This window comes from Ambystoma mexicanum, chromosome 3q (assembly GCF_040938575.1).
Source record: "Ambystoma mexicanum isolate Mex_15411 chromosome 3q, UKY_AmexF1_1, whole genome shotgun sequence".
Lineage (NCBI taxonomy): Eukaryota > Metazoa > Chordata > Amphibia > Caudata > Ambystomatidae > Ambystoma > Ambystoma mexicanum.
Window position 1 is genome coordinate 164,677,073 of NC_090926.1, and position 25,280 is coordinate 164,702,352.

Below are 25,280 nucleotides of genomic sequence, written 5' to 3' on the forward strand. Positions count from 1 at the left end.
AGGTTAAAATCGCCTAGGAGTAGTACTTGGGAGGTCGACTTTAGGTTGCTTGCGAGTATATTTTGCAGGTCCTCCTCAAATGTTCCAATGGGTCCAGGAGGTCTGTAAATTATGTGCATGGTGAGTGTTTGGGAATGATTAAGAGGGAGTTTGATGGAGATATATTCGCAGGATTGCAAGGTTTGAGGGGAAGCGGTTCTCATAGATGGACTCTCTCTGGAGATGATAGCTATGCCACTGCCTCTGGTCCTGCATAAGTGTAAAAGAGGAGTGTCTGCCATAATGACAAGTCGATATCGACTGTTTATACTTACCCAACCTTTTATTCTTCTCTTTATTTAATCAAATATGCCACGCTGATCAATTTGAGCAGGCACCATCAATCGCTGCTTAATGTCCAAAAATCCGAATATTGTAACTGCTTTTTAAAATCTATGCAATAATGCTTTGTTTACACTTTCAATCAATTTTCAGTATTTCATTGTTTTATCATTGATAGTCTAAGAATCTCTTCTTTATTAGTATATTAGTTTCCTTCAATCATCCTCCCAATTGTACATCCATTTTTTAATCATCACCCTAATATTTTACTATTGTTTTTATATCAGTCGACAGACTGAAAAAGTTTGATGCTGACATATTATAACCCCATACATGTGCAGTTTCATTTGTCTGTGTACGCCTTCCTTTACTACCTTTAGCAAATGTATCTCATCTCACTTTTACTCAATCTTGGAGTTTGATACGCACTTTTCTTTGCCCTTGCCGCACGAATCCTTAACACCCCTATTTGCAGTCTTTTTAATGCGTACCCTTCTGCCCCTCTTGGAAACAGGAATCAAGGTATCTACTTTTCCTCTTTATAATCCCCCCAAAAAATCCTGTTACTTATGCATATTATTTACAACACAGTCCCTCCCCCTATTTTTGCCCCCTTCGATGTTCTACTCACATCCGTGACCCAGCTTGAGTCCCACACCATCGATTCTTCCCCAAATGACCAGTTTATCTTCTGTCCCCAGAGCACCTGTGGGGACCGGACAAGAATTTTGTCACAGGGGAACCTGTCAACCATAACCTCTTGCACGTGTTTTCTTGCGTGCCGTTCGCCACAGGAAGTTCTGTGTTCTTCTTGCTAATGGCAGAAGCAGTGAAAAGTCTGGAGTTCTGTATCTGGGCCTAGGTCAGTTGGACCTGAGCCATCCTCTGCTCCCAAAATGTGCTCTAGCACGTTAAAGAATCTCTTGTGCTGGATGGGATTACCAATAAAGATCACACACTGGACAGACTCAAGGAATATGGAGAAATGCTACTTTATACTCCATGTAATAAAGCAGGGCAAACTGGCAGACATCAGACTGATGCTCACACTCACACACAAACTTGATTATACAGGGGCTTTATACCCCATTATGCGTCATCGATGACGTCATCCTATGTGGCAAACCATAAAACCGATTGACGGGAGGGATTGATTAGGGAAGATATGTACCTATGGTGTACATATGGGTTAGTACATCATTGGCTGCCTCTAATCTGTCAGCTACGCCTCGAACTACGTATAATGACAACTATCACAGAGAAAATGGCAGTGGATTGGTCTTTGCAACATTGTATATCAGGTTTCACCATAGACCCTCTGATTGGTTGGCATTCTCACCCAATGTTGGACTTTTTGACTCCCTCGCAGCATGTAAGTGAAACGAAACCCAGGTGTTTGAGTCACGTCAGATTACTCCCCTCTCTCCTAATTAATCCATAATCTCATCAGTCCAAAATCAAGCCAAAGTTTGTAGTTGACCTTGTAGCCTGCTCTCCATTCTGGGACATTCAAGGGAGTGTAAGCAAATCACAATCTTCATCCAAAGATTAATGACTAGCCCTTGTTTCAACTTCTGAATCACGAGGAGACTGCACATTTGTCCATTTAACCTCTTATTTACTGCTATTTGATTTAATTATGCTGAGTGTTCTTGCTCCTCTTAGCCTCTTGAGACTTGCTCACTCCATCTTGTATAGACTTTATACACTTTTATCCAAAACTTGGCTCTTGTAGATGTTTTCTTCTTCCTTGATCGGAGAGAAACATGTCTCACGTACAAGGCTTATCCGTCTGCCTTGCAATTACTCCTTAAAATGGCATCCTTGATCCAAGGCCAACATAGACCCCTGTTTATTTTGCACACAACTGTTTTCCAACGTGTCCTGACTCTGCAGCCCTAGTCTGTCTCTGAGGAAGCTGGATTGAATTTGACACAGGCCGATGGCCATCTTATTATCATGGCCATCCTAGCCATGTTATATTTTCCTCCATCGAAAGCATCTATATGTCTCACCTTCCTTGTGTTTCTGCATATTTACATTTATTGGTCAGCAAGTTACTTTTTCTTCTTTGCATATCGGATTACTTTATCTTTTCCCACATGTTTCTCGTATTGCTTCAGTTAGATCATCACTTTGTATTTTCATATCTTTTCAGTATGTCTTTGTATATCTGCTTCATGACATCACTCTGCCCCCTTCAGATAGCACTCAGTGCTCCATTATGTCCAATGGTGCATGCTGACATCCTTCCACTCGCTGTGCAAGGGTACTTTTAGTATGGCTGTCGGAGTGCATATCATCTGTCGTACACTCAATGTGGTATAGGGACAATACATGGGGTCCCATTTCTCCTGCTGTGCCAATATGATGGTGGTGAGGGGGCAGGAGCTAGGGAAAGCACGTCACCTGCTCCTCTACATTTTGATGGACCACCATTCCATATGACGTGGATTGAAAGGAGTAGGAGCAGTTAAAATCAAGCTTACACCAGGAGCAATCTTACCACAAGCAAAGCAAATTCTCATGTCCATAGAAGCAGATAAGGGCATGTTTGAGACCATTTCCACTTTAATGAAGCAGGGAATATTGGTCCCCATGTATGTCAACCTAGTGAAGAAATCAACTGTGGGGTCATGGAGATTTATTCAGGATCTACGCCCCCTAAACAATATTGTTGAAGCAGAGTTTTCTTTAGTTCTAAATCCTGCTACAATATTCCAAATATTCCAAATATTTTACAGTTAGATTTAAAAAACGTGTTCTTTTCAATTCCCCTTCATGAGGACTCACAAGATTTGACTTCATTTTTGTATAGAAATATGTGCCTGAAACATACTCATTTGCCCCAGGGGTACTGTGCATCCCCCTCAATCTTTAGAGTCCTCCAGATGGATCTAGGGAATGCACAGCTTGAGAGTGCAATTATTCAGTACTTGGATAACATATTAGTATGTAGTGAGACAGATGAAAGATGCAGAGCGGACTCAGTTCGACTCAAGGCCATACTAGCAGAGAAGGGATATAAAGTAGACAAAGAAAAATTGCAAATGTGTTAGGAAGCTGTCCTGCATATAGGACAGTTGATCTCTCAAGAAGGGAGACAAGTGACACCTGAAAGAGAAGAAGCAATTATGAAGAATTCAGAACCTAAAACCATGAGGGAAATGCAAAACATTTTAGGCCTATGTAATTATAATAGGGCCTGGCTTTGTGATTACAGCACATATATGCTATCACTTTTAAAACAACAGCACAGGTACCCGAAAATAAGTTAACATGGACAGATGAAATGATTGAAGGATTTGAAGACTTAAAAATGGCGATCAGTATAGCCCCTGTGCTAGGAATTCCAGACTATCATGAAGAATTGTACTTATTTTCTCATTAATGGAGAAGTTATGACTGCAGTCCTCACACAGAAAACATTAGGACATGGACACAAGCCATTGGCTTTAGTGGGATTTTAGATCCAGTAATGAAAGGACATGACCTTTTGCGAACAAGCGTTAATTGCTGCTGCATTTGCTATTGAAGAAAATTCAGTATTACAATAGGGTGTTCAGTGACATTATTTGTTGAGCACTAATTGTATGCTGTTCTAGAGAAGCCCAAAAGTGCATTGGTTACACAAAGAGCATCAGGATATGAGGTAATGATTTCAAACCCTGCGAATAAATTTATTTGTTTGCAGAATTTTGAACCCAGCAACATTCATAGCAGAACCAGTAGGGAAGGATGACTCTGTAAATGACTGCCCGACGTATACTGAGTTTTATGATGACATTTCCTGTGTTGGAGAAAATGCTCATGGAGGGGCGGAGGATTCTCTTTATTGATGGCTCTTCAAAAATTGAACAAACAACTGTGAAAGGCAAACCGGATCATCAGCAGTAGTGACGCTGACCAGCATGGGTGAATTTGAAGTAGTAACGAGTGTGAGATTGCCCAGCAAAGGCTGTAGAATTAGTGGCCTTCATCGCTGCACTTCAAAGATACAAGGATGAGGAAGTGACCGTATAGTCTGACTCTGCCTATGTGATGTCAACTGTACACTTGGGTCCATCACAATTGAAAAGGAGGGGCTTCCTCCACACAGACGACATACCAGTGGAACATGCGTCCCTATTGGCTAAGCTTATTGAGGCACTAAAACTTCCATTGGCTGTTGCAGTCTTGAAATGCAGAGCCAACACTAAAATAACAGACATGATTTCTCACTGTAATTAAGCCGCAGATTTAAAAGCCAAAAAGGCAGCATATTTCACAAACAATTCTGATTTTGAAGTAAAAAGAGTTTAACAGATGTCAGGGCATTGTTGGTAAAGGAGGGTTTTAACATGTTGTCTATTGTTCAATTAATTGAGTTACAAGGACGAGCTCCACAGGAAGAGCAAGACCTTTGGAGAAAAGCAGGGGTGTTTGTTATCCTCCACTGAGGCAATATGGAGGCAGGATAGCCCTGGAAAGCCAGTTAGGCCTCTAGCATTATAGCGGGTAGAGCTGTAGCAGCTTCACTTCCCTGCTCATATGACTTGAGAGATAGTCTTGCTGCTACAATTGCAGAAGATTGTTTTTCACCAGATTTATTAGAACACGTCACACAGTTGATTGTAAACTGCATCGTGTGCCAGAAATTTACTGCAGGGCACACTTTGCAAACAGTGAGAGGAGCAATCCCTCGACCCAAAGGCCTGCTTCAGCATCTAAATATAGATTATGTGATTACGTGGATATGTTGCAGACATGCAATGAATATAGGTACATGCTGGTTGTGGTATGTCCTTTTTCCAGATGGATTGAGGCAGGGCCATGTACACACCAGGATGCCACAGGCACTACCAAGTTCCTCATGTGTGAGATGTTTCCAAGATGGGGTGTGTGCAAAGTCTTGCGGTCTGACAATGGACAGCATGTTGTAAATTATCTATTTGAGGAAGTTACTCTTGTATTTGTTATAACGCACAAGTTCTCTTCTGCCTATCCCCCACCGGCGATTGGAATTCCTGAATGTGTAAATGGGCTCCTTAAAGAGAGGATAGCAAAAATAAACATCACTTTAAAGAAGGGGTTGTTACATTGTCTACCTCTTGCAATATATGCACTACGAAATCCGCCTGGCTCAGATAATCACCTAACACCTCAGGATTTGGTGACTGGACAGCATATGAGAATACCTCTTGCTCCTCCTACTGGGTTATAAACTGATGCCCACAGTATAGCGAAGACATTAGGTGATGAGATGTATGATTATATGGCAACTATGCCCGTTAGTGTCTTTTATTTCTCAACAGATCAAGAACTGGAGGGTGGGATTAAAGAGGATTGAAGACAGCCAACCAATTGATCTCGACAATATATAGAAGCAACCTAGTTTATATCCAGGGGACCAAGTGCTGGTGCAAAAATGTGTTTGCACTTGGAATAAACCTGGTTTCAAAGGACCATACGAAGTGGAAGAAGTTACTCCCACTGGTGTCATATTAAAGCAAGACCAGCCTGGCTGCACCTGCACAATATCAAACCACACCAAGGAGAGACCTTGACCCCTCCTGTAGCTGCTGACAGTGAAGCAAGAGAAGAAGGTCCATGCATGCAGAACAGATCAGTTACCAAGAGCAAAGATAAAGAATGTATCGTGTCTAAAAACACTTTGGAATAGAAATTGACATTCCTTAAACATAATAAGGAACTAATGGACTTGCAGCTAGTCTTGAACTATTTTAGATGGGTACAAGAGACAAAGGGCCTTATTCATGGAATGTTTTCCTATGGGATTGCACTATTATAAAACACTTCCATGAATCGGGCCCAATGTGTTGATGTACCAGACCCAAAGAAAGAGTATACTGTATCTTCTATGCTGCCAATCACAATAACATTGCACACATTCATGTAAGCTTTTTTTTACCTATATATTGCAGTCTGACCCAACTCTGATAAGGCAACATGTCGACGAAACCTGAGTAGCATCTTCCCTGATTTTACTAAACAAATTGTTTGGCTTAAAAGTGATGCTTATTAAGATAATGAAAATATAAATACATATCTTGATATCTCGGCCAATTTAAAGAATAACATGTGGTATCAGCACATGAAGGTGGTGGAATAGAGACCGTCAGATGAAAGCTGCTAGGCATGTTCTCTCATCCACTAGGCTATGAATACAGTCAGAACATTTATTGCAAAAGAAATACCTGCACACAATGCGAAGTGCCTTAGCCATCTAGCAGCGTGCACAACCACAGGGCATTTCGAAGGAAGATGGGCAAGCCTACGATGGTGATCAAAGACATTTCCAAATCAAGATGCTTATGTGAAAACACAAAAGATGCGAAAAGAGAGAGAGGCTGGACGAGCAAAATGCGTATATATTAATCCCTGGCTGGAGAACAAGTAAAGGTTGTTGAAATGAAGAGGATGGAATGCTCAGACATACTAGAAAAATCAGGAGTACCAGGATGCTGGGAGAGACCTCGGCAATTGGTTTATGGACAAGTTGCCACTGCAGCAGGATGGGAAGAAGGAATGTTATCTTGCATCACAGACTAAATGAAGGAGGAGCCAGTAAGCATAATGCAAATAGTAAATGACATGTGCCTAAACCTCATGGGTCAAATATTCTAAGCTATTAACGTGGGGTGACAATGAAGCAGGACCTGTGTCCATAATATCAATAAATAATGTGACATGTTTCAGGAAAAAAGGCCTGGTTCTGGTTGGAGAAAATAAAGGATCTAAATAGATACTTGAAGTACCAGCAATAAATGGAGGAATTGTAATGCTGATGGATCAATATTGTGCCTGTGGATTGTGCAGTTGCCCAAGAATTGGGGAGGAATATGTTCTATAGTGCACATACATGTTCCTGCATTAGTGATTCCCAAAGTTACCTTAACATTGATGAGTACCCAAAAATAAATGAATATCGAAGAAAGAGGTCGCTCAATCTCTATCCGCTGAAGAGGGTGAACTATTTCTCATCAAAGTCAGTAGCAGCCTATGATGATATTCCAGTGGATCATAGATTATTCAGCAAGACGGCAATGATGTTTACATCTATAATCATGCCAGGACTCCAGACTGCAGTGAATGCAAAGTGGTAGAAATGATCCATGCGACAATACAAGGATTCAATGCAATCATGGAAGAATTGAGGGCCGTCAGGCTTATGACCCTCCAGAACAGTTATGTCCTGGACTTAATTACAGCAATAGAAGGAGGCGTGTGCACCAAGATTGAGCCTTCATGCTGCACATTGAAACCTGCCCATGATGGAGAAAACTGAATCTTGATGGAAGCAATATCTATGCTGACAATCCTGCTTACGAAGATGGAGGATGAAGCTGATGAGCCAGAAGACGATTGGTGTACATCTCCATTTTCATGGATTCCAACTTGGCTGGCGAATGCCTTCAAGCTACTTGGAGCAATACTTGTATTGGTATTGCTAGGATTCTGTTTTGTAAGGATCGTTACAGAACAATGCACAAAGACAGTCGGAAAGCTATTGGGATGAAGATAATGATCGATATAGATGCTGAAAATGGTGAACACATGCAAAATGAGAGCAGCACCCTTGTGAACCTAATTAGAAGTCCCCTGGTACCTCCAGAAAAGAAGTTCTACTACCCTAAGGATCACAAGAAATATGTAGGACGTTGGATGTTTTGTCCACCATCTGGGGAGTGCTGTCAGATGACTTGGAGTGTGGATGAACATATAAAAGAATGCAGTTCACCTGACGGGGGTGATGAAGGTATGGATCCCCAAGAAGCCACAGAGTGAAGAGAAAATAAAGAAGATTGAAGAGGAGGAAGTGGTCAAGGATTTGACCAGAGGGAGGGAATGCAGAGGAGCATATGGACACGCCATCCCTATCTCCCGCCCCCTCACCTCCATCATATTGGAACAGCAGGAGAAGAGCCTTATATGGGACACCAGGTATTATCCCAATACCACATCAAATGTATGAGACGATTTGCACAACTGTCTCGAGTGCTCCCAAACTGAAAGAGTGGAAGAAATTTTGCACACGTCATCGGACATCAAAGAGCTATAAGTGAAATCGGGCAAGTGCAGAGTGAGGTCATAAGGGAAAGGGACAAAGACTCACTGAAAAAACATGCAAATACTTAAAGAATAAACCAGTAACTGAAGCAATAAAAGAAACACTTAATTGCAGACTAAGAAATCATATGCACCAAAGAAATAAGTGAGAAGAGATGAAATTAATGTATATATGCAGAAACTCAAGGTATTTGAGACGTATAGAAGCTTGCTGCAGAAGAAAACCTAACGTGGCTAAAGCTGCTGTTAGAAAAAGATGCCGGACTTGTGTTGAAACCAATCATGCTACCTCAGAGTCAGACCAGGGCTGCAGAATCAGAATCTGCTGGAAGAACAGTTTCATGCGAGGAACGCACAGGATTCTACTTGCCTGGGATCAAGGATGCTTCATCAAGGAATCATTTAAAGAGTCAAGAGGATAAGCCATGTGAGTACATATTTCTTAGGTTAAGCAAAGAAGAAAACATCGGCAAGTGCCAAGTATTGAACAATCGAAGATGTGAAAAGTCTATACAAGATATAGTGAGCAAGTCTCCAGAGGCCAAGAAGAGTAATGCCACCCAGCCTAATTAAATCAATGGCAATAAATAAAAATCGTGGACTCCTCACACGTAATTCAGAAGTCAAAAACAAGGGCTATTCCTTAAACACTAAACAAAGATAATGGTGTACCTACACTCCCTTAAATGTTCCAGAACAGAGAGCAGGCTGCAAGGTCAACTATAAAGAAGACTTGGCTTGGGGTCTGACCAATGAGAGATGATTGACTAATTGGGCAAGTGGGTAGTAGTCCGATGTTGCACTCTGCACCAGAGTTTTGTTTTGCTTACGTGCTGCTAATTAGCTGCAAGGCCATGTTGGGAGAGAATGGCAACCAATCGGAGAGTCTGTGTAGCAACATGCTATATAGTGTTGCATACGGCAACCCGCTGTTCTGCTATAATCTGTATTGTTTTGTGTTTCGCTTGCTGCACCCATGTAGGTGCAGGGAATTGTACTCTGCCATGGGGCTCATCTGCCATGCTAGCATGAGGCTGGCCAACTGTGCCCGCAACATGTTGGTGTGGCAACTGCTTGGTGTTGTGGTTGCTCACACGCCACAATCCTGCTAGCATGGAGAGTGCCAGCAGGGGCGTGGGGTGCATTGCACTTGGATTAGCCGCTTGCCACACCTTCACACTTCACAACCGCTCAGGGGTGCACTTGGTGCCCTACCCTCAGGCTGCTGTGGAGGGGCACTGATGTGGCACCCCATCACTTCACCCTGATTGGCCGGACAAGCTGCTGGCATGTGTCCCTGTTCACTACATCATTTTGTGCTAAGGCTAACATTCATGAATAGTTATTTGTTATATGAATTGGGGGTGGAGTGGTGATTCGCCTCCTGGATGCTGCCACCCGCCACTGCTCCACTGACTCAGTCAGTACCCTCCATGTCATTGATACTGCTGCACTTCTCCCATGGTGTGAGGACTAGGGGCTCGGTGGTACCTCCTCCTGTTGCCATGGCCTCTTGTCAGAGTTGGGATAGGAGTCCCCGCACCCTGACCCTTCAATCTCATGCGGCAGTCCTCAACGTCACTACCGCAGTTACCTTCTTGCTTCGTGCCACCCAGATGGCGGTTCTGCTCTGTCTGCTCCCGTACAGTTCCTCACAGTGGGCTACAACCTCATCTGCGAGGACTACTAGCTCTCCCTCACTAAGATTTGGCTTTCGGCGCTGGTTTTCTGGCACCTTTTTTAATTTATAAAGCGCACAGCAGCCCGTAGGCATGGAGGCGCTGTTACAGAGATAAGTACATAGTTACATGGGCACATATATACAACAGTGTGAACTGACATTAATGAGGATTGTGTGTGACTAGCTTAGTCAAACAGCAAAGTTTTGAGGGCTTTTTGCAGAAGGCATAGTTGGAAGTTCCCTCGGCTCTGCTCCTAAGACGTGTTGCCAGTGACTTTTAGGCTCGGATGGCTGCAGGACGTGGGTGATTCAGGGTGAATTCGGTTTTCAAAGATTTCTGCCGCCATGCTTCCCATTCCGGTGATGACGTGATTTCTGCTGGCGCTAATTGCGCAGGTGTTATTGGTGCCACTGGAGGGCGGTGGTAGCGCTATGTGCGCCGGTATGTCTGTGGAGTACCTTTTTGTTGGCATTCATTCCACCAGGCAGAATTAGCTTTGCTGCTGAAGTGGGGCACGCGTTCACGTCAGGTTGTAATGCAGCACTGATTGCGCCGCAAGTCCCACCGGAAATGCTAATTTCACCCAGCAGAATTTCCACCGGGATACTGCCCAACTCCTTATGAGTCCCAGAGTTTGGAAAGTTCTAGACATCTGTTGAGTGTAGTACAGTTTGTGATAAACGCAAAAAAACATTTAATGTAACATGGAGGTTTTGGGGTGACTGCATCTTAGGGAGAATGTTCATTTTAGTGCTAAATTCCTCCCAACTTGGAGAACCCCAGCTCTTTTCTGGACTGTAGGACTTTTTGATTTTTAACCCTATGTGTTTTCTTTGTTTTTGGAGTCTGACAAACTCAATAGGCATCCATTTTTTTGTGTGGTGACGCACAGCACCTTCAGTGCAGCATCACAGAGAAGTCCTTTGGATTTCTCATGAGGTTTAAATACCTTCTCTTGGGTGAACTACTGTTCCCAAGAGTATTAAAGTGAAATTGATTTTGACCTTTTTCCTAAGTAGGTCCAGCACACGCCATCTTATGTGAAGTGCTGCGGGGTTACTTAGTAGCCCATTTTCCTACTTACTCAAGTAACATTTTATTATGTTACCCTCACTACTTTTAATGGCTGGTGGCAGTGGTTTAATCTTCCCACCAATGTGCGTTTCTACCACAGGCTGAATCCTCGGCTGCAGTGTAGAACCCATGGGTGACCATTGTGTCAAAATGGCCCCAGTCTTCCTTTTTGCCATTTCTTGTTTGTGTGGACTTTCTTGGAATTTACTCTGCATGCCAAACCAGGTTTAACCCATTTGTTTGTTTTGCCTTTGGCGGGCTTCAGTCCTGAAACCCGCCTCTGGCTCCAGTGTGTCTGGCAAGGCAGGACGCGAGGGAGGTGCCTGTAACTCCCTATCCTTAGTCTCCTTGGTTACCTGAATGCACCCAGTGCTGATTGGCTGGCTGGGTGTCCTTGCAGGCTCCCTGCTGTGTGGGTGACAGCTAGACTGTGCATGAATGGGAGAAACCTGCATAAAAGGTGAGGCTTATTAAACTGAACAGTCGACCACTAGACAAAACGTCTGATGAAGGAATCATGAAGAGAAGCTTGCTGCATCCTCCTGGACTGTTGAACTGCCCGGTGAAGCCCTGCTGCTGTGCTGAAACTGCTTTTCCGAATCGACTAGAGCAGCTCTGCAAAGGACGGCTTCTTCTGTTGGGTCGGTGGTACCAACTAACCCCACGACGAACTTTGCTGGAAGACTGTACTACTTTGAGCTGCTGGAACTGAGTGCCATGGGTTGAGAAATCTGTCGTCTAGTGCAACATCTTTAAGCTGGACCAAAGCGCCAGGATGATTCTGAGGACCCTCCCGAAGCAGGACAGCCCAAGCTCGAGTTACATCACCAAAGTGCTGGACTCGAGGAGTGAAGGAAACCCATCAAGTGTCCACGGTGGTGCGATTTGCCGGTAGCTGAAACCCCAAAGAGCCGCTGAACTGAAAAGAGCTCATAGCCGCTGCCGCCAACCTTCGAACTGTAGTGCCTGAGTTGTATAGACATCCTCCCTCTTGTCACCATGACTGAGGCCCAGGAACTCAAGATCTGCAACCAGAACAGAAGCCAGCTGGATCCTCTTCTTCTAACCTAAGGTACTGTGCTGACTAAGGGGTACTTGCCCCTTTAGTCTGTAGCTTGCATTATATGACTTGACACCTGCAGTAGCTGCTTTTTGAAGAGTTGATCTCGGCTCTGACTTTCACAAGCCTAACAGCTTGTGGACCAACAGTGTTTTCCTGCAAACTCTCTAACTTTGTGCAATACTTTTGTGCTATCTAAGAAGTGCCTCAGCTCCACAGACATTGTTCAAACTGCCTTTAGCTGTCCTGGCTTCCTGCAGACTCTTCTGACCCATTTACTTTGATTCTAGATGTCCCTCATAGGTGATACATTGGTTTACATTGGTTTGACTAATATTGCTGGGAAAGACTCTATCTAGACTTCATTGTGCAATTGAAAAGTGCTCACATGCTCTGAGAAGCAGAACCTTTTTCTTTCCCTAACCTTTTCCTTTTCCACAACCTTAGAATGTTACCAAGTGCAAAAAGTGATATATAAATGCCAATACTGCCCTAGTATTTGAAGTCACCTCGGGGTGTAGGAAGTGGGTATGAAGCATCTCTAAAGAATATCTACTTGTTTATCTTGATTCTAAGAACGTGTCATGAAGTGCATTTTTATTTTTGCACATTGCCCTTTTTAAAGAATGCTTATTTAAAACTGACCGGTAAATAAATAATTATTTTACTAGAAAACCTTTAGTGTTATTTGAATACTTGTATGTGTGGATTTCGATGCTACAGCTCGCAGTTACCCCTCTTGGGACAAGTCTGGCTGCTCCGTCACTCTACCAACTTGTGTAGTACAGACCTACGCCAATACGTGGGTTACCTAATACCAAGAGGACAAGCCTGCAGTAGTTTCCCACAGGCTTACTGCATACAAGCTTGCCTAACACTGCACTAAAAGCCCTACGTGAATATGTAATGGGTAGATGCCCGGTGAAAATCCGTCAATTTATCATGTGTCCTTGTTGTGTTGAGGCACTGAGAAGCAAATGGGGACTATTCAGCATATCTTGCAATCTTGTTTCTGATTATTGATTATGTATGTATTATTTGTGATTGGACTGAATGGCATTCTTTGTTGTATTATAATATGTGTATGAAAGATCTTAATTATTAAGACCATTATTCAAAAAAAGTGTTTTTAAAAATTGTGACTGTGGAACACATTTTCATTGGTGTCTGAGACAGTTTTATGCCCCAGTCCGACTCAGCTCAGTGACTTCACTATTGACACCAAACCTTTGCTATGAAACACACATTCATTTTTCAAATCCATGGTCCTAATGCTCCTGAGTCGGATACTTCCTTGCATCGGTCTGGACATGTAGGCATTCAGTTTCCTGACTAACTGGTTCATGGTTTTAGCTTGCGTGTGACCACATCACCATAGCACTGGGTAAGTGGTGAGCATATCTAATCGGCTCCAATACTACATTTTCTGGAGTGCATTTTAACTTCAAGGGTCTGTTATTCCATCTCTGCACCAATAGATGACGAATGGGGAAGTACTGCTTCAACATCCTGTGAAACCTGAATCACTGCCCGTAGCTGGAACACTCTCCGGCCTCTACTGCAACACCAGTACCCTACCGCTACTGCTATATGTCCACACTTGCTTTGGCTCCATCTTGCACAGATCTTCAACATTTTCCTGATGAATTAAAGGCCCAAGTACCAGACCAAGTGCTACACTTACATTGCATTTTCAAAATATAATACCCCAAGAAAGGAAAACAAACTAACAACACAAAAAAAGTTGAGGTGGACAACTTTGTGAAGGTTTTCCAAAAACTGCCATTTTATTAACTCAAAAGGTTGGTTAAGTGCCTCACTATCCCTACTCTGATGAGGATTTCCCTGCCTAAAATAAAGGGAACACTCTAGCAAAAGGCTTCTGTCCCTCACACTTATATACACAATAAATCAATAAGGAAATACATGGCAGTTTTACAACAACAAATATAACTGTATAATGTACACCATTTAGCTGCTTCTTCTAATAACCTGGGTGAACAACCTTGGTTGTTCATCAGTTGCTTCCGATGCCTTGCTTTTGGCTTTAGCAATAGTGGTTTAGGTTCCCTTCTCAAGGTCGTGTGGTTGGCTGTTATTATTACCCACTATGTCCGACGGGTCACATCTCCAATGGTTCTTTATGCCAACTACTTTGGTTTACATCAGCTTGGTATGCGTCACAAATATTAATTTGGTTTACATCAGTTCGGTATTCAAAAGGGAGTCTGTATTCTAACGGGCAGTCCAGGAGTGCTCAGTGGTCACAATATAACTGGTTTTGGCGTGCACGTCCATGTACCTTGCTGCTTCCATCTCGTCTGCTTCAGTCCTCCTGCACTGCCTGGCAACCTCTCCTGCATGGCTTGCTGTGTCTCACGTCTGCTACTTTCGGAGCCCTCGCAGCTCACCCAGCGATTCAGAAAGGTACGCTTTCCACTGCGCAACCTCTGCAGCTGAAATCTCGAGCCCATATGACTCTCTCCGGACTGGCATCAATTTCTCTTGCCATTCTGGTTCTGGTGTCCTGGCTCTTCTGTGATTTCTTCCTCTGCTGCTTCGTGGAAATTTAAAAACTCCTCCACATACTGCTACTGCTCTCCTGCTGCTGCTGCTTCTTTGGCGTCCTTGTCTTCTTCCACCTTGATCTAATGGCCTGCACCTGAGCGGGCCTTTTATGCCTCTCAGCCACCCTCTGGTGTGAGTCATCAAGCTTAATGGGCTGCACTTTGCAACCTTGTGGCTCTGCAGCCCTCTTCCTCGTCCCAGTACTCTGGGAATTCTGGAACTCAAAGTCCATTATACAAAAGTCACTCCTTTCAACAACTTCTTTTTTACAATAAGCTATTAGATTGGGGTCTTGGGGAAAATTGCCGGGGGAGGGGGGGTCTCCCATTCCTCCTGACCTTTTTCCCCTCTCCTGTAATACCAGCCACAGGGTCAGGATCAGAAAGTGTCTGCTTTTCCCTGGCCACATGAGTGGGGTCCCAGTCCATTTTCCTGGGTGAATCAACCCTGTTTCATCGCACATCTTCCAAGCCTCTGCACCTGGCCTCGCAGAGTTAGAAGGGTACTCTGCAGGTTTAAGGTCACTACATTTTTATCAAACACTTCTAGCACAGATAACTCTTTGTGTCAATGAGGAAGTAAGCACAGTGAGTCATCACTGCCGAGCAATTACTGCAGGAATGTGTGCTTTAACCATTGACTTATAAAATGTAACATTTTTCACCATTGCCTTTTTGTGGAAAAGGATAGAGATAGTGAGTTAAGTGCTTTTCACTAATAATTGTGTTAATTCAGCAGCAAGGGCACAACTAGATCAACATTCTGCAGGGCTATGTGGAGGTAAACGCTTTAGATGGTGGGCCATGGACTACCTTAAAAGGTTTTTGTGTGGGTGGGTCAAACTTAATTGTATGGGGCATCCTTACCATTCACCACGAGGAATGTCTGTGGGCACTAGTGTAAATTTAACAGAAAATGGAGCAATTTACAGCACATTGGTGCATTGGCATTGCCCAACAAATGGTAGGCTTTAAAGGCGAAACACATGTTTATTAATGGTCCTTTCCAGCATGGTAATGCTGTGGTTGTGATGTGGTCGGTGATTGGCTTGGTCACTGGCTAGTTCATAGTGCACATACCATAATTACATGCCAAGTGAGGCTACAGTTTGTATATCCTTGAGCTGTCACTGGGCCGTCAGAAGATTGGTTCCGGCAGCTGAATAGAAACTATTGGCCCTTAATTCGTGCCTTGGTATAGTGTTGTCTAATGAAGCATCATTTGGCCTGACATCAAATAATATGGCAGAACAAGGCATAAAAGCTGAAGAAAGATTGTTTTGCATGAGTATAAACAAATAAATGTGACTAAAAGGGAAAAGGATGTTCCCCGTTGTTATTGAGCTATCTTTTGGGCAAGGGTAACAATAACGAACACAAAATCTGTCTACCTCCCACCACAAAAGATGACACAACCCAACACACAATTCCAGCAGTAACATAAGGGTTACTTTGTGGAATGTACACCACCCGAATACGTGTGCTCTACTATATTTCGCTAAGCACTGTGCTGTAGCACCTTGAGGCATATTTTGTGCTAGATGGAATTACAAATAAAGATCACAGACCAAATAACCGAACCGACTCAAAGAATATGGCAAAACACTATTTTATTCAAAGTAGGGAGAACAGACAAACAGTGCTGTTGCTAGGTCGGGAAAAGATCTGGGCCTATGCTAATCTTGGGACAATCGGGACTGGGGGCTAGCTAGCCTTTTTGGTTGTAACCGCTCCGCTTGTATCCGGGGCTACAACCAAAAGCCCACCCCTAGCAACGCCTCTGCAGAAAAACATCGGACGGATGCATCTACTCTCACAGAGCAGCTTAATTACACAGAGGTCTTTATACCCCCGTATGCCTCATCTATGACGACATTCAATGTGGCAAATCATAAAACCGATCGAGGGAAGGAATTGGTTAAGGGAGCATATCTACTTATAGAATATATAAAGATTAGTGCATCATTGGCTACCCCTTATCTGTAAAGCACACCTTGAACTACCTCTAAATACATATAGTACTGATTATAGCAGACACAATGGCAGTGGATTGGTCTAAGCAATATTGTATGTTAGGTTGTCCCTCAAACCCACTGATTGGTTAGCATTCTATCCCAACCTTGGACTTGCGACTCTTTTAGCAGCACGTAAGCGAAATGAAACCTAGGTGTTTGTCGGACTACTCCCTGTTTTTCCAACTAGTCCATCACCTCTGATCGGTGGCCATAAGCCAAAGTCTTCCGTTTGTAGTTGACCTTGACTGCTCACTGGCCTGGAACATTGAATGGAGTATAAGGACACTGCTATCTTCTTCTGAGTCTTAATGAATAGCCATTGTTCTCTTCTCAGAAATCACGAGTTAGCAGACCACGAATTTGTCCATTTTAACCTTGTACTTCCTACTATTTGATTTAATTATGCTAGATGAACTTGCTCCGTTTGGCCTCTTGAGACTTGCTCACTCTCTCATATGAACTTTGTGAGCTTTTAATTGACCAACAGTTGGCTTTTGCACATGTTTTCCTATTCTTCAATCTATGAGTAATGTCCCATATTCAGAGCTTATCCATGTAACACCCTTTGTGCTCTGTGCTTATGTCTTGAAATAGCATCCTTTATTCTGGATCAACCTTGACTCATCGTCTTTTCTGCAGATAGAACAATTCTTCCGCGTCTCCTGATCTTGCACCCTTAGTCTGTCTCTTAGGTAGCTTGGCTGTATCCGACGTGAAACGTCATTCATTTTCCTATCATGGCCATTCTAGCCACGTTATATATTCACCTTTGTAGCAAGCTTCTAGGTTGCATTATTGCGTATTTACAGTTATTGATGAATAAGTAACTTTGTCTTTGTAGTCACGATTACATTTGCTCTGTGTACATATTTCTCTTCATGCTTCAATTGCATAATTATTCGTAAGTATTTTCATATTGTTTAAACATAAATTCACTTATCTTCATTATGACCTCACTCTGCTCTCATCAGTTTTGCTTATAGCTCCATGATGTCCATAGGTGCATGCTGACATCCTTCCACGAAACATCCTTCTACTAGCTCAACATAAGGGTGCATTCTGTATGCCTCTCTGAGTGCATAACGTCACTCGTACACTAGATGTGGTATGGTAACGACACAGAGGGTCCAATTTACTGCTCTTCTCAGACATGTGTGGACTGGGAACCAAAGAAAGACCTGGAAATGATTTTCAAAGTTGCCCCATATTACACATTTTCAGCCAGCCCAACCATTTTCCTATGGGAAAATGTGGAAATACCAAACAAGAGGCCTAAGATGTAGAGGCCTACCGGGAAAACGCCAGAGTTCCCTATAGGCCAGTCCACCCTTGTTCTCTGACCATTCCAGTATGACAGTTATGAGGGGGTGGGAACCAGTGAGAAAGCGGCTACCTGTTCCTCAACAACACCTACTAACCCACCACAGATACACTAGCACAACTCTCCACACCCCTTAAACACCACTCTAACAGACACCACAGACAACTACGTAACCAATTTACATTAGCAATTTGGAGGTCACCTTAAACACTGTTCCAGACAATTACAAAATATCGCCAAAGGGCTTGCTGCACCATCTTTTCAGATCTGCACACATCAACGTTGCAACAAGGCTACACTTGGCATATGATGGGAACATCTGGGCACATGAGGCTGCACCTTATATACAATTACTTTAACTGCCATTTCACGCTTTTCCTGGCAAAAGGGGGCAGTATTTTGGGAGTTTGAGGATGAACTTGGCAAATTATCGCACGTTGGGTTTGTGAAGCTGTATCTTGCAAACCATGATTATTAATGACATATGAGGATTAACCTGCAAAGCATTTGTACACATTCTTACAAGGGCTAGTACACGTGCAGGCACTCGCACTTTTGCACGGTCAGATGTGCATACGCTCACATGGCATATACTCACACACGTTCACTGGCAGGTTTGCACATTTACACACATGTAGAGTAACACAAGCACATTTGTTCTACACACACTCCCTTTGACATTCTAGGTGAGCGGTTGCTTCACTATATGAATTGTTTTCTCTAGTTTAATTGTTGCAATGTATGAATTGTTGCTTAGTTTAATCCTTGACTCTCTGCCTCCATTTTTTTAACTGTTTGCCCTAGTTTAATTGTTGGGCCACTGTACTTTGCACCTTAGCATCCTATATTAACTGTTGCTCCAGAATATGTATTGTTTACCTTGTTTTAACCATGGACCCCTAAATGGATCTCCTTAACACGGTATGAATTGTTTCTAGTTGAACTGTTTGACCTAGATTACTTGATTCAGGCCTGTATTTTGCTTCTAGTGTCATAGATTTATTTGCCCGTGGCATTAATTGGTTGCCCCAACACTATTTATGCCTAATCACATTATAAACCGATGCCGCAACTATGCCACTCGCACACCAGTTCACAATCTTTCCCTACAGTTCTCACTCTACGCCTCTACAAATAATGTAAACTCCCCAGTCTGGCCAGTGAACTCTAGCACCATGAGCACAAAAGGCTCTGGTCGGGACACAAATGCATCCAGGCCAGTGGTGGGCAGCCTGCAAAATGTGCCCTTTTGACATGTTGTGTTACACAGATCTAAACCTAAAAGGGGCGCATCTTTCATACTTGGCCAGCTGTGTTAAAGTAAAATCTGTTCTCTTGGCAAAGGCGTATTTGTCCTGTGAAATGTATATAATTAGGTACGACAAATTGAATGAAATGTGCCCATGTCACTTAGGATATGTTCCCTTCCAGTCTCTTTCCATTTGGTATGTCCGACTCCCTCCTCCCCCCACCCCCAGTTATTTTAGGGCTTGCGCCCTGCCTGTACATGTTATGTAATTGCATCTGCAGAAACATTTTCTGAAAGAAGACTACATTTTATATTTGCAGACTGGTTGACTGATCTAAGAAACACGTTCCCACCCAGTGGAGGAAATGGAAATGTATTTACTGTTCCCCCTGAACATTTACCTTTTAGAAGATTAATCATGAACACCTTGAAAATAGTGGTGATCTCTGCATCCTGTGCACCCTCATTCCTTTTAGGCATCATGCCCAGTAGCTTCTCAGTGTGTACCAAGAGCTGGCCATCACAGCTGCTGAGAGCTAGATGTGCGATTGAGCCTGGCCGGTCTCAAACCTTGGGCTCCGAGCAGATCACTTGAGATCTATCTATCTATCTATCTATCTATCTATCTATCTATCTATCTATCTATCTATCTATCTATCTATCTATCTATCTATCTATCTATCTATCTATCTCACCAGACGAAGAAAGGAAAGTTACATTAATATGTTTTAAGGCTGGTCTAAAAAGAATCAAAGTCTTGGATAGTCTGGAGAGGGGCCGGAAGTGAATTCCAGAGCTTGGGGCTAGACACAGAAAAGGCGCGACCACCACAGCAGAGCTCTAAACGATACTGAGGCTCAGTAAGAAGGGCTACAGATGTGGCACGTAACGTGCGTGCAGTATAATGGGGTAAAATCTTCTCATGTAAAGCTAGGCAACCTTTGCCATAGTAGGTTCGGTGGATCATGCAAAGTGCTTTGAACTGAATACGCACCACAACAGGAAGTCAGTGAAGGCCCAGACGATCTAAAGAAACAGATCGACTATAGGGTAAAACTATAGCTAAATGAAGTGCCGCGTTCTGCAGCACTTGCAGGCTATGAAGCAGATAAGAAGGCTGAGCCAACAAACTGGCAATGCAATAGTCAAGGCTGTCAGGCAGCGACGATGGGAGCATGAATTCTAGTAGGAATATAATGAATTACTTTCTTCAGCTGCTTCAACTCAAGAAAGCCTGAGCTACAGGCGGCACTGATCTGAGCATCGAGTAAAAGTGACAAGGACATCTTGACGCTGAGATCTTTTACTTGCTGAACTGGGAACAAGTGCAGTGCTGATGGCCAAAAAACGGAAGTCCAAAGAGGGGATCAAGGAGGGCCCACTACTAGCATCTTGGTCTTCTCCATGTTACGTTTAAGCGAGATTGAGTCCATCCACTCACCAATGGCTTCAATGTAGGCCCTGAGGTGGGTAGCTGTGTCCTTGCACTTAAGGTCAAACCTAGAAAGCAGCTGAGTGTCATCCACAAATGAATCAAAACAGAAGCCGTCAAAGTGGATAAGGCTAGCCAAAGGCTGAATGCAAATATTAAAAGGCAACAGTGAAAGAGCTGAACACTGTGCAACCTCCACAGGGTTCAACCTGGATCAACTCCAGACACACTCCTTTTGTGGAGGCAGCATGGCAGATAACCTTGATCTCCCATTGTTGGTGTTGCTTTCAAGGACCTTCCTGAACCTGCATGCAGAAAAATGTGTGCACAAAGCCACCAGTGGTGTCAGCTGTTAGAACCACTCTTCATCCCTTGCTGCTTCTCCTTCCTGTGCATGCATGCACCAGGGTCTCCCTGTTTCTGTCACTCTAGGATTTCAGGTTGAGCCCATCTCACTGGCATTCCTCCAGGAAGCCTAGGATTGAACGCAGCCTGATCATGTGGTCACATTTACTGTATCCCCATTGATCGCCATTCCCAGCTAACCACTCTCTGGCCTGGAGGAGGGCTATTGTGAGGAGGTACAGGACCTCGCAGTGAGGACCAAAGTTACCTGGAGGAGGACTGGGACTACCCCACAGGATCTGTTGCTGTTAGCATTAAGATGGTCCTGGGATGAGCAGGACTGATTATCAAAAATTGTCAGTCTTCTAGCCTGTCCAAGATGGAATGGACTTGGAGACCCATTGGATCCATACTCAGCGGGGTGGACACCACAGGGCCAGAAATCAAGTAACGCTCTGAGTGACTGGGAGGGGAGGTCAGATGAGGGGATGTGGATGGTTCTCACAGCTGCAACAAACTATTTTCTACCTTTCCAAATGACAGAGAAAGCTCCTTCCAGAGGACGTCGGCTTTTAAATGGCTCAGCAATATACATATTGTGAAATGGGCAATGCCCATACTCCTATTTTTTGGAACAGGCAAAGAAAATGTGGGTATTTCCAGCTCTCAAGATATTGACCTTCCCTAGGGCATGCCAGCACTCTGCATCCAATGTGGGGCATGGTGGTGGGGCTTCTATAGAGGCGTGGCAGGATCATAAATGCAGAAATAAAGATGCGGCTGGGTCGAGTTGGACCTTGCAAGATGTCCACGTAGAAGCGGAGGAATATATGGTGTGAATGTTCAACCCCCAATGGAATGTGGCACCTGAGGTCCTAGAATGGGACGCTCCAGTGGGAGTAGCAGAATCGATGAAACTTGGACTATGTGAGCCTCTTGCCGAAGATGTCGAACTGGTAACCGCCCTTTCACCATCTAGAAGAGGGTTACTATTACCAACACAATTGTCCCTTTCGCTTTGTGCCAATGCCCTGTCTAGTGCTGGGAACAGACAGAAAGCATATCCGCACCCTCTGCTGCAGATGCCAGCCACTTGGATGGGCAGCAACAAGTGGATTACACCTTCTTGGGTGAGGGTTCGACCGGAGGAGCTGGATGGTCTACCAATGTTTCAGGGTGGATTCAAGGTTGGAGGTCATCATAAAGCTGTACATTTGTCTAGATTGTTTCGGCCGAAAAGGTCGAATTACAAAAAAAGCTAAATACGCATTTGGTGTGCATTCTGCAGGGTAAAAAGGAATGAAGCCCATAACACCCAACAAGCGGAGCTGGTGGTTGCGGGGTTTTCCCCCCACTGCTCCCCCAGTTCGGTATTATCGGCTGCAGGGGTGTCCCCAGCATGCATTTAATGCACAGTAGGGTACAAACAACCAAAATCCCAAAAGCTCGAGTTACAAAATGCGATCAAGTGGGCTTCGCAATTTTCTAACTCAAGCTTTTGGGATTCGGTTTTTCAACATAACGCATTCTATTTTATGTCTATTGATGAGGGTGCCGGCGATCTTTGAAGGGGCATAATGGTCACCTCTGGTCTCGTCATAGCAGGCAGATTCCACACACTTCATTTGCACAGAGAAGTCACCATTTCTATGAAAGATGCAGAGGCTGCTATTCCCCCACCCCTAATCCCTAAATCTAGTCCGAATCCACAGGATTCATCATTCCCCCCTCCAAGAAGATTTACCCTCGATTTCCCTTTGAAGTGCAGATGCTAAGTCATCATGATGTCGCTGGAGAAGTTGAACTTTCATGGGAAGGGGCGCTTGTGGGGGGGTCTCAAAATTAATTGGAAGGACCCCTCCCACTGAGGCAGCTCTTATACTTTTGAAAGTTTCTTCTGGGTGTTTATTGCCAAGCTTCGTATTTTACTACTTTGCTTAAAACGTAGAGGAAGAGCACAGAGAAGGATATTAGTTCATGGGTGAATTAAAGGGAGTTGGACTTCCAGTGTCATGTCGTAAAAGTAGAGTCTGCATTTTTCCAATGGCTTCCTGGGAGTCGCAGGTAGCTTCTAAATGTTACACTGCTACTGAAAGCCGAAAGGGAAGCATGTTGCTCGTTTCTGTATCTTTCTTATTCATGGATAGATCCTCTTCACAAGTGCACAATCATTAACAATGCACTTTCTTACTTTTGTGGACACCTGATGCAGGCTCCCTCAGGGCCATTCATCGACCCAGAATACTGAGGACCTGGGGAGGTGAGATGGTGTTGGAGGGAAAACAGAGAGAGGAAGTTGTGCGTGAAGTCTGGTGCAGGAAAGGGGTAGAGACTGAGAAGGAAATGGTGGCAAATTACATGCACAGTTGGGAAGAGTGCAGTCTCCCCGAAGGCGTAGAGTCTGGCCTCAAAGCACACCACTGCTTGGAGGATGTCACGCAGAAATGGAAGCACTCTTTATGGAAGCTAAAAGAGGCATGACCCTGTCCTACCAAAGTTGCAAATAGTTTTTTGCAACCTATATATAATGAATAAATACACGGGTGCACCACAAAGAAAATCTCTAAAAACCAAAATTTGCAGAGGTGGGCTAGTTTGTTCAGGGTGGGGTGTGCTAGAATCTTTCAGGAAATTGGTGCTCGCTGGATAGACCGTGTGTCATTCGAGATGGTGCATGCAGGTAAAGTGATCAATACTTTGGAAGAAAATGTAGCTAGTTGGGGAAATGTCTTGTTAGAAGTTTGGCACGGTGGAGAAGTGAGTCATAGAAGGGAACATTGTGGGGTGCATGGAAACTGGTGTATTATTATTGCTGAGTTGAAAGTGGAGAGTATTCTGGTCCATTGATGGCTTTATATAATAAGGGAGGCCTATGAGAGATTTATATATAAGTGGTTGAAGAAGAGTCCTAGACGCTACAGCCAGATATTCCAGAAAAACAAAGGGCCAATTAAATGACAGATGACATCATAATGTGGCCCATAGGGGATGATTAGGATAGATCAATAGACATTCTCACAGTTGTATGCTTTAACTTTATCCTTTCTCTTTTCCAAGGTGGACCTTCATTTTATGAAAAAGATTCCCATTGGCGCTGAAGCCTCCAATGTTCTCGTGGGAGAGCTGGACTTCCTTGAACGGCCTATTGTGGCATTTGTGCGCCTCTCTCCGGCTGTTCTCCTCACAGGCCTCACGGAGGTTCCAATCCCGACAAGGTGAGTCTACAGTATAGTACACTATGCTGGTCGAAGTGATTATCTCTGAATCAGCTGCATGATTAAATGCACCAAATCAAGTGCAAACTGACGGCATCTGCAAGAGCTGGCTGGGCCGGAAGCTGCTTGGGCATGAAGGCATGATTCTATGTATCATGAGTGACATGCCTCATGGCAAGAGGGTGGTTGAGGACTTGATTTATTTTACTCGCATGGTGATCAGATATCACCACTGACTCCCTCATCACCGGGCACTCCTGATTTCAGTCGAAGGAGTGATATTAAATCATGAGCCAGGCAGGTGCTGATGAAGATGACCTGTGAAGCACTGAGGGGTGGGTGGTTGCTCCCCTTTTTTTCCACCCATGACCAGCATCCCACCTGCAGACACACCTGCCCTCACTTGCAGGTGTCCTAAGCACAGATCATTCACTGAGCGGGGGTTAATGGGGCCGTGCCACGGCATATAACACATGCCTGTGTCATGCATTCCACACACACACACACACACACCGGAGGATGGAAGAGAGCGTAGTAGTCACGTGTACTTCGGAGTGGCTTCCATTTACCCAGCTTGGCTACTCCACCACTTCCAGCGTGTTGGTTGTTCTTTGTGAGTTTTGGCAGCATTAAGCACTAATGGCTTCCAAGGCATCTAATGACTTTTAGTAAGATTGGACACGGACATTTTGGGTACCTACCATACTTGTTCGAGGAGACAATTGATAGTAATCTGTTGTGTGTGGGCAATTCTCATGTTGGGAAATGAATACAAATTTTAGCATTGTTTGTTATTAATGTTGGACAGGAATTGTATTTGTATCTGGAGACCATTTGATCTTTTTGGACAGTTCACAGTTAAAAGGGGGGGGGTGGTCGAAGATTTATTGAGTACATTTCAACTTTTGTGATGCTCTCTTTAATGTTAT

At 43.9% G+C, this 25,280-nt stretch overlaps 1 protein-coding gene across 1 annotated transcript in view; it reads left to right on the forward strand.

The window, feature by feature from the left end:
- Positions 1 to 25,280, forward strand: part of SLC4A8 (solute carrier family 4 member 8) — an 846,795-nt gene that overhangs the window by 610,210 nt on the left and 211,305 nt on the right. The window contains exon 8 of the mRNA XM_069653405.1: positions 24,194 to 24,351. Coding sequence (XP_069509506.1) covers positions 24,194 to 24,351 — 158 coding nt within the window. The remainder of the gene's footprint in view (positions 1 to 24,193; positions 24,352 to 25,280) is intronic.